Raw genomic sequence first — 10,984 nt, forward strand, 5'->3', positions numbered from 1 at the left:
ACCTGAGTTGAAACCAAGAGTCAGATGCTTAACCAATGGAGGCACCCAGGCATCACAGAAATTATATTTTAAAAAGCATTTTGGGGGCACCTGGCTGGCTCAGCTGTAGAGCATACAACTCTAAATCTCAGGGTTGTGAGTTGAAGCCCCATGCTGGGCATGGAGTATACTTAAAATTAAAAAAAAAAAAGGCATTATTTTCTAAATACTGTAGGAAGGCGTAGATAAAGACTGACACAAGAAAGTCAAAATTTCTTGTAGAGAACCAGCTCTTATTTTGCTAAGTCATCTTTAGTCTGTTCTTGACCTTCCCTTGAGATGGGAAAAGGGATCTGGAAACAGAACGTAACCCATGAAACTCACTGCTGAACCCTTTCTCTGGAAGTCTCATCAACTTTTACTCCCCAGTCTCCCACCCAGCATGCAGTACCCTGCAGCGAGTGTGCCAACTTGCTGGGTTCTGCCAGTGACAGCAAGAAGACAGGATTTGTTCAGGGCTGTGTCAGAAATACTGGTTCCTGAAGCTTTATCGACCATGTGTCAGAGAGTACAACTCTGACAAAGACACAAGTTCAATGACTCATCAAAGCTCTGGAAGGTCGCAATCCCCAGGTGAAGGGCTATTACTGAAAAACAGATTTGATCTAATCAACATCTACTCCAGCGCTTGGAGAGAATTTGGTCCGGAATTGCTAAAACAATCTCTGACCTGCATTCAAATAATTACACTTGCCCCTCCTTCTAAAGCTTCCCACGGACAGCAGAAGACACCAACACCAGCCCGGTTAGCCTACGTGGAAACATAAGTCAGCCGATATTATCATGAAGCCCTTTCTGTGGGCTAGGAGTTGTGAAGGGAGAAACATCACACGCACAGAGGAAAGAAACGCATCACACAAGTTCAAGGGGCCACGCCCCCAACCCAGGACGCTGGTGCTGTGTCTGCACATCCTCAGAATGAGACATCAACTCTGTGGCAGCTTTAAAACCTCTTCGTGATCTGGCCCCCATGACTTCTCCAGCCCCATCTCCTGACCCCTTCCCCAGCTGTACCCTAAGCTTCCATCACAATGAACTCCTGCAGCTCCCCCAACCTTCTTCCTCCTCTTTACTTCTGAGCACTGTGCACTCTCTTCCCTCCTTAGTACACTCTCCCTGCTTCCTCTTGACCCGTGGTTTGACTCTAACTCCAATTTTGCAAGTTAATTTAGAGACACGTTCTCCTCCCGAAAGCCTTCTCGGATGGGTTGCTCAACCAGACTTCTCCCATAGCACCCTGTGCTTACTCAGTAGTTCATCTGATAAAATTTACTGAGCACCTACTATGTGCTAAGTACTAAGCTAGGTATTAGAGATACATCGGTCAGCAAAATAGAGCAATGCCCATGCCTGCTTGGAATTCACAATCTAGCAAGATAATCCCCTGAATAAACACAAAGCCAGAAGCCCAAGACTATCCTGTACATGGCCTGCTTTTCTATTTGTCCTGCTCAATGCCAAGACCTGTGCTGCCCACTGTGGTACCTACAAGGCACACGTTGTCTATTGAGCATGGACATATGGCCAGTGCCACACATTAAAATGATAATAGTTTGGACATATTAGGTTAAATGTTAATAAAATTAACTTTATGTCTCTTTTTCCTTTTTAGTGGTCTCCTGTAAGGGCCGGAACGTGCTCATGGCTCATGTCCCCAGTGCCCAGCAGAAAGCTGACATACAACGGGACCAAAAAACAGCTCAGTAAGTGACCCTGAGACCAGAAACGCAGGCAGGGACTCAAGAGGCTGGCAAGGGTGTCTGGCTGAGCCTGGAGTTGGTGGGCAGCTACTGAAGGCTTCCCAGCAGAGAAGGGAGAGCTGTACTTGAAGGTCACTTAGGCCCCAGCAGGAACAATGGATCTGAGCAGGCAGGAAGTGGATTCAGGGAAAGGACAGCCAAAGGTGAAGGACCTGGCTGGGGCCCATGATTGGGAAGACACATGGGATCAGTACAGGGCAGCAGACATTCTGGAAAAGTCAGTGAGTAACAGGGAGATCTATTCTGCCTCCTCAACTGATTTTAGCTCTCCAGTCTCTGGCACTCTGAAGGATTACAGAGTTAATCTTCTGCCCACAGGGGTTTGACTCAATTGTGCTGAGAAAAATGGGAACCGGAGTAGTCGTATACCTCAGTGTGGAAGGCCGACCACAGACAAAATATGCTTCATAACACCACTGAACTCTGACAAATTTCCTCCCACATTATACCGTGGGACACACCCCTCCCTGATCTCTTCCTGCATAAGAGTCTTGTAAAAATAGGCCACCATATGGAATCTTCTACCTCTGTTATTAAAGGGGATGTGCTGTTTCCTGAACTCAGGGAAGAGTGGATAAACGATAACTGTTGCTTTTCTACAGTCTGTTAAGAGCCTGGAAATAAAGGTGAGGTAGGCGTAGAGGTAATTTTAAATTAAAACTGCAAGAGGGAAAAACAATTACCTCCCCACTCAGAAACACACCCTTCAATATGGTGCATATTTACAGATAATTAAGATTAAACTTGGTCAGAAGAAGTTAGAATGATTAAGACTGAGTGCCAGAAAAAGTCTTCTGTCAATTACATACAAAAACAGCCCTGGAATCCTAAAACAACAAAAAAAATAACAAAACTTGAGAGCCTCAAGAAACCAAAGGTGTCCATCGATTGGGCTGAGATTCACTCACCCACCCCTCCTCTCCCCAAATCTACCCAAGCTTAAGAGAAGGAAAAAGAGCTGCAGCCTTGGCCAGAATGTGTGTGTAAAAACTATAAACACAGGCAAAAACTGAACAGCCAATATGGACCTAAGCAGGAACGGCACAACCGCTCAAGTCTGGCCTAACCCCATTAATTCTGGGGACCCACACTGCAGCTGACCTCTAGTTTATAAAACAAGTTTCACAGAGTAAATTTATCACATAAACAAGACTGAGGGGACGTGTCTCAGATATTTTAGAGGAAAATAAACAACTGTTTCCAACCACTCCAAAAGCATCTCTTTTGATCCCTGAACCATTATACGAACCGGGTTCTGATTTACCCCTGCGAGCAGCTCCCCGCAGTCTCGGCGGCTCGTCCACAGACGGACGGCGGCTCCTGGGAGGGCTGCAGCAGGGCTGCAGCGAGTGAAAGGAAAGCCCCCCCAGGAAGGGACACAAAGCCCTTCGCTCTTTCCCTCTTCAGACCTGCGCTGTCCAATAGGGTAGCCGATAGCCACGTAGGAACATGGAGAAAAAAATTAATTAAAATGTAGTAAAATAAAAAATCCAGCTCCTCATGTCCTGCTGCCTTTCCCAGGAGCTGCAGCCGCTCATAATACCCTGTTTCTGAACACGCCACCCCCGTTATGCTCTTCCTCTGCACCTGCAGACTTCTCTGGGCGCCGTCCCTGAGGGCAGTTCCATAAGCCACTGGCATCATGGGGGGGGGGCCCTCTCTTCTTCCCCACCCCACCCTGGGCTCAGCCCAGAGGTGACTGTGTGACACACCTGTCTCCCTTCAGAGGGCTGAAGTCAGTTTTTGTTCCCAGAGCCTACAGGGATGTCCACCGTGGCACACAGGCACCTGCTCCTGATGCTGGACAGTGGCGGCCAGATCCACAGTCTGTCTGAGGAGCTGAGCCGGGAGCAGGTGGGCACCTGCCGGTGGGCTGGTTTTTGTGAGGCCACGAGCTAAGGATCTGCACAGATGAACGTTTCCAACTGATATGACAATGAGGTGAAGGGGGAATAGTAGCTTTGAACCCCAATAGAGAAATCTTCCCAGAAAGAATTCCCTGATTCTGATTAGTAGACCAGCATTACCAAAAAACTGTATTCCATCCAGTACTATACTTTGTTTTAAAAATTATGGAAATTTATTTTCTCTCTTATTAATACAAATACCTATATAATAGCTTCCATTTTGCCTTGAGGCCTATAAAGCCTAAAATATTCACTGTCTGGCCCTTCATGAAGTCTGCTGACCCCTGGCCGTGAGGTTTCACAGAGAGGTTTCTGCAATGCTATCAGCCAGTGCAGTCTCCTCTTGGCACAGCACCCGTTTGGTCGCCAGCAGTTCAAGCCAGCAAGGGTGGGATGGGGCTGGCTGCGTTCTTGGAACCCGAAGATGCTGCCTGGAGGAAGAGAGAATGGCAGACCACAGGCCTCCCCCCGCTGGGCCGCCTGGGAGTCCCATTCCACTCTCCTGTCCCAGCTCCTCTCCCTCGCTCCTTTTATGAAAGGCTAACCTGAGAGGAAATGACATTTTTGAAAGACACAGACCAAATAACAAAACAAAGCAACACCCAGATCTGTTGGCTTTGCCAAGGAAAAGCCATAAAACGTTTAGATGGCATGCTGCCTCATCACACGTTTGACTTTACTTTTAAAGTAACACAAAACATTAATGACAGTGTCAGATATTTCCAGAAGCCTTCTGGGAAGCACGGAAATGCACTGTGACCTGCAGGCTCAGTTTAAGGCCGGAGCAATAATGGGTCTACCTCCTCCTGGGAATACAGCAGAGGCCTGCAGAACAGCAGGTGTCACGAAGAATTACAATCAAATAAATATCCAAGCTAAATCAAGCTGTGTAAGACACGTATGCAGAAGGACACACTAGAAGGGCACCTGCTATTCTCTATCAAAACGGAAGTTACTCATAGTACGTATACCTCTGCACCAGAAGACAAGAATGTTCATGGCACTCTTTGAAATAGCTGAAAACTGGAAAACCCAAATCCCTGTTAATGGTAAAATGGATGAACTATTGCATGGACATGGACAAACTTTACCCACTCAGAACATAAGGGAAATCTCACAAAAATGTTAAGCAAAAGCAGCAATTTGCAGAAGTATACATGCAGTATACTACCATAAAAGTTTAAAGAAATAGGAAAAACTGGAAGGTATTGTTTATGTTTAGGGATGTATAATGTTGCCGATAAAACTACAAACAGAAGTGAGGAGATGTCTATCGCACAGCTGGGCTGGCAGCTACTCTGACGCTGTTGACAAGAAGGCAGGCGAGCGCTCTCTGAATGCTGACCGTGACCAGGAAGGACAGGTGATGGGTGGGTGAGTGTCAGTTCATAATCAGTCTTTAATTATAGTATATCTCCTTATGTGTGTGTGTATGCGTGCATGTACGTATATATATATGATATGCTAATTTGAATAAAAATAAATTTAAAGCCTTCTTTATGGAAAAGAAATTAAGATCAACCAGGGTTTGGGGGCACAAGGGGTAATTTATTAGCTCAGCATTTTGGTCACACACAATGAGTGAAAGGAACTTAGAAATCCCTTAGTCCCATTTCCAAGACATCCGAGAGCAGACGACACAAGTCAGTAGCTAGAGACAGATGCCAGGTTTGCCAATTCCTAAAACAGACAACCCTTGAGGACAGGCAAACAGAAGATACATTTCTTGAATTTTTCTCCAACACATTTTCATTCTTCAGAATGTCTCAGATTCTGTGCCCATCTGCCAGAACCAGGCTGGCAGCTCAGTGGGCATATATTCAGAGGAAGGCCGACCCCCTCACCCCAACCATCAACTAGACCTTGACTGTGTCCTCAATCACAGGTACTTGCAACAGATGCATCCAAACCTGGCGGGGGGTGGGGGGCGAGGGCATCATCAGGGAGGGGGCCCCAGCACACCCAGCCCGTGTGCATGTGGCTAAAACTGACCCATGTGGGTATATAGGACACAGAGAACAAAGAACAATAAGGCAGCTTCCAAAGATCAAACTGCAACAGACCTTTCTCAAAATACCATCTCGGGAAGTAGGAGATACAAGGTGATTTACTGAATCAACTGAACACACGTGTGCGCGTACGCAGACACGCACAAACACATACACACAAACAATTGTAACCAAGAAATAAACTGTTATAAACTGGAGACCAAGCAAGTGGTGTACTATACACACAAACTGTGTATATAAAGATAGAGGAAACAATTTTTGCTGTCTCGGAGGAAGTTGGAGGGCTTTTTGGATTTTTCTACTTTTAAACTATCATCAACATGAGTACATTATACTTCAAATTTTTTAAATTAAGGAAATAAAAAAAGTACTTCAATATTCTACATTGTTACTTTTACAGTTATTTTCAGATTAAGTAGGATATTGAGGATTTAACTTCAAGCACAAAAATGTGCCAAAGAAACTGATTAAACAATAAAGAAAAATACTCAAAATGGCATCTTTCCATACATAAATATATACCCAGAAAAAAATCCTGGAAGACACGGGAATTCGGCACAGGAGTTCCATAAGGAGACAGAAAAGACCGTGAAGGAAGACTTCACTTTTTGGTACTATTTGAAATATTTACTACAAAAATATATTTATGTGTGATTTGTATGGTTAAAAATAAATAATGGAAGATGAACAGCTCTCTGGAATAAAAAGGAATGTCACTAACCCCACCCAACTGCCTGAGAACATCAGAAGCTGGACCCCAGGAAGCAAAGTTTCATAAAACATGAAAATCACTGATGCCCCCGGGGCAGATACGAGAAATACAAATCAAAAGAACAAAGGCACTGGGGGAGTGGGAAAGGCTAAGGTTTGAAATACAAAACGGGCACCTGGTTAGTTCCCTTGGTGGAACATGTGACTCTTGATCTCGGGGTCCTGAGTTCGAGCCCCACTCAGTGGGGGTAGAGATTATAAATAAATAATTTAAAATGAAATACAAAACAAAACTGATGTCACCAAGCTGCACCCTGACTTTGAAGCTGAAGGCACTGTTGCCTGTTATGGTCTTTTGGAAAGTAAGCTTACCAGAGCGAGCAAAAGGCTTTACCAGAGCCGTTCCTATCCTTCTGTCCCAATCCAACTGTAGAAACACAACCTCATGGCCTCCCTTCTTTCCACACAAGTTATTTCAACAAAGACATTCTCAGCAGGACTTTGAAAAGAGAAAAAAATAGCCAAGCACCCCAAATGCCCAAGCAAGGAGAATAACCACACAAACGACAGGGCATTCACACGATTAAATTCTGGGCAGTTGCTAGCATGACCGAAGTGGACTGTGTCACACAACGTGAAAACGTTCAGTGGAAAAAGAACACAGACTATGTGAAAATGCCATGTTAACACAGGAGAGCCTTGAGGCTCGTCAAGCTTGAAGAACCAAGTCCCCACAGGCATTCCCATGAATCCTATCACTGGAGACGTCAGCCAGGAACTCAAGCTTTCTAGATCACTCTTTTAGAGAAACGGAAACAGAGGACAATGAATTCTAGCTTTATAAAAATGTTTCACATCCTGATTTCTACTTCGGGAGAAAGAGTTTCTGGGAGATCTGGGGGAGTTGAAAAGAGAAAGGAGAATTTTGGCAAGACAGCTAAAATACCCCAGCAGCAAAGAAAGTCACTCCTACTCTCTGTGGCCCTGGTGCCCTGTTCCCAGAAGAGGGCCTGGCCTGAAGTCCCCCTGACACCTTCCACACTGCACTATTCAGCTCTGCTCCCTTGGATTGACTGAAGAGCCCAGATGCAAGCAGGAAATGGGCCATCTCAGGGGAACACTCACAAACGAAACAGGGGACATCATACTAGAAGGTGCTAGCACAGCACTGAAAGAAATGGGAAGGGAAGGGGTGAAGCCACGCACAGGGCCAGGCGCTGGAGGCCTGGTGACACAGAAGCAGCGGAGAGGCTGGGAAGGTGACCTTCAGTTGGGAGTGAGGTCAGCCTTCCACATCTGTCCCAGTTCCAGAAGACAATGTAATCGCAAGCCAGGCTGATTTCCCCAGGAAACAAGCATCCAGCCATATGAACTCCACTTCAGTAACATAAACAGGAGAGATGAGACGTGAGAGAGCTGTTTTCTCTGAGCCCCACGTGCAGACAAGGAGTACTAAGTAGGACTTTGCTTCCGGGGGCTCTGGAGGTCTGCCCAGAAACCATCGTTCACACTCATTCTGTGGGTTCTGTCCCCAGCCTCGTGCCTTTTAGCCTATTGGCTCTCCCATGCCAACTGGGCCCTTGACAGGGGTCTTTCTTCTGTCAACTGGCTGTCACATTTGTGCTTTATGCACTCTTCCAGAAAGTACCTCTTATAACTGGAGATACACTTTGGGTGATACCCACATCGGAAAGGGGAAAAACCATCACTCCACTCAGGCCTCCTCGTTCCCTTTTACCAGCCACACCCCTAACTTCACCACGTCACCTCCAGGGAGAAACCAAAAAGAAAAGAACCCAGTAGAATGTGATCTTAGTTCTGGTGCCTCCAGGCTAGATCCTTTAGAATAGTGCAGTGGCTAAAAGTCACTGGTTTTTTAACCAAACAGACAGGGTTCTAAGCCAGACTCCACGTATCAACAGCATGACCTCAGAAAAATTACTTCCCCTCCCTGACCTCAGTTTTGTCATCTCTAACTTGGGAATAATACTACCTGCTTCATAGGACAAGATCATCAGTGTGTATGGTGTCTGGGACACTGGAGGCACTCCATCATGGACGGCTTTTATAGGTGCCCTCTGGGTCTCCAAAGGGCTACATCTACACTATGCCAAGTAAGGGGGTGCTGTCCGGGAACACCATCACCCCAGCACTGTTGCAATAAGTAAGATAAATATTTTCAGGTCTGACAATGGTTACGGTAACAAGGAAAAAAACTAAGAAAAAAAATACCTTTGTAGCTCATACCAGCCTTTCACTTGTATTAATGTTTTTTCCCCCATCAACATTTAAATTCTTCAAAACGTTCCCCGATATGTTTCTAACTCCCTAAAGGTGTGACATGGGCAAAGGCAGGGCCACATGGCAAGTGACAGAGCAGAGTACTCTGGGCCACCTTAGTGGAGGGGGTCACTTGTCCCCTGTGGGCTTCCATACATAGGGTCAAATGGGACAGAGTGGGCACAAGGGAAGCAGATGGGCACCTGCTGTCAGCCTGTCCCCTGCTCCCCCATTCTGCAGATTCCTTGGGAACCCCACTTACAAAGCAAGGCCTCCGGACAGGCTTGCCCTTCTCACACCTGTGTGATGCGTGCATCAGTCCAGCACAGTTCACACTCTGTGCCCCCTCTCCCCACAAGCGGCCACACTGAGGTGAGGGGTAGCCCTGGATGGTCTCCAGGCTTCAGGAGTGTTCGCAGAAACAAAGTTACTCAGGTAAAGCTGTTGGCATTTGAGAGAAATGCCTTTCAGTTTCAAAGACAGCAGCAGGTGAGCGGTCTCCATAGGCACCTGTGGGCCTGAGAATCACAGAGCACTTCACGTTCCACAGACACGTTAAGCATCCATCCCTTACACAATATTTACAGCATCTTGTGAAACCACCACCAATTTCCCCTATTTAAAGTAAAAGAAACTGACTCAAAGGGTTGGACTTGCCCGAAGTCGTTTATTTGGCTTTGAACTAAAGAAAAGCTAGCAGAATTCCAGCAAACTGAGAAGAAAGCTTTCAGAACCATGTGGCCCCGTCTCACCCTCCCGCTACAGTTTATAACCACTTGGCTACCAGGGCCAGGAGGAGCACAGGGGGCCCTGTGGACTTCTTCTCCTACCTCCCTCGGCCTTCCTTTAAGCCCCTTTCCTAGTCCAGGGATAAAACCACTCGAAGCTGCTCCCCCCGTGCCAGAGATGCCATCATCTCCTAGCCCGTAGGACTGCTGCGCTCCCATGACCCCCGCTGCACCGCTTCTGACGTTCACCAGGAATGCAGGCACACCGCCTAGACCCTAGACCACCTGACATGAGCAATTCTGTGGTGTTAGGACCTTCCCACGGGCCAGAGCGCCAGGGGAGTGGACTGCAGGCTGGTGTGGTGGTGAGCCGTCTGCCGCCATCCGCCCATGTCCAGGTTGCACACTCTGTTCTTGGGCTTTAAGGGGAAGATTAAATGACCACTGTCTTTAGTCTCATCATGTCTTGATTTCCAGTTCTCAGTTCCTGTTTCCCATCCCAGAGACCTGGCCCCACTGCCCTACAATGGAATGGGAAGTAGGGAGGAAGAGGGAAACCCAGAATGAGGGAGGGAGAAGGAAGGAACCACCAGACTCGTTCGGGTCCCAAAAGCTGCCACACACAAAGCCAGCCTCTAAATGCAGCAGAGATGGTTTCTGGAAAAAAGGAAGGAGAGTGTGCAAATGAGGCTGACATGCTCACTAGATCTCTCATGCCCCTTCCCCTACTCAGGCACACAGACGTCATGGCACCTTTGCATCCACAGCTCCCTGCCCCCAAGTCTGTCGTCTCCAGGAACTAACCTTTTGTTTCTGTAATCCAAGAAGTGCAGTGATGGGGAAGAGGGAAGCTGAGCAGGAACCGCCAGGCATTTTTCCTGCCCCTAGACAACATACTCTGCACCCCATTTCCTCCTTCTCACCCAGGCCTATCGTGAGAGCCATCGGTGCAGTAAAGAGACCCCAGGCTCAAGAGACACAGACCTGGGCTTTAGTTCCCACATCTCCACACACGGACTCCTTGATCTCCTGGGCCCCAGTTTCCATATCCCTAAAATGAGGAAATAACATCCATTTGATATGGCTGTTGTGACAATCACATGCTAGGTATGAGCACAGCCCTGGCCACTGGAAGGCATCCGGGTTAATGTGAGGACACTCCCTTCCTGCCACCCCAAGAGATGGCACAGCACAGCCATCAGGTCATCTAGTTAGTGACTGGCTCCAGGGCAGGAGAGGTGCCCCGTGGACACGGGTCTTGATCTAGCTCTCCTCCAGCTGTGCCCCTCTCCACATGTGGTAAGGGCCAAGGGCCAAGGGGGGCCATACAACTGGGAGCCCACAGCTCTCCCTCCTAGACTGCACTGTGGATACCCAGCACCCCACACACCCTGTACCAGCAGACTGAGTTCATGCGGGCTTCTTCCCTGAACTTTTCCCAGATGTGTTTAACCCTAGGCTCAAAGGGTAGGGAGAAGGTGGACAGAGCTTGGACAGGAGGTGAGAGAAGGTAAAGCCTGCCCAGAGGCCTTGCTTTATAAGTGGGGTTC

At 47.4% G+C, this 10,984-nt stretch overlaps 1 protein-coding gene across 1 annotated transcript in view; it reads right to left on the bottom strand.

Annotated features, from left to right (window-relative positions):
* Positions 1-10,586, bottom strand: part of ASAP2 (ArfGAP with SH3 domain, ankyrin repeat and PH domain 2) — a 122,441-nt gene extending 111,855 nt beyond the window's left edge. The window contains exon 1 of the mRNA XM_040623081.1: positions 10,239-10,586. Coding sequence (XP_040479015.1) covers positions 10,239-10,379 — 141 coding nt within the window. The 5' untranslated portion in view covers positions 10,380-10,586. The remainder of the gene's footprint in view (positions 1-10,238) is intronic.
* Between the last annotated feature and the right edge of the window lie 398 nt (positions 10,587-10,984).

The sequence above is a fragment of the Ursus maritimus genome, unplaced genomic scaffold (assembly GCF_017311325.1).
Source record: "Ursus maritimus isolate PB19 unplaced genomic scaffold, ASM1731132v1 scaffold_6, whole genome shotgun sequence".
NCBI classification, from domain to species: domain Eukaryota; kingdom Metazoa; phylum Chordata; class Mammalia; order Carnivora; family Ursidae; genus Ursus; species Ursus maritimus.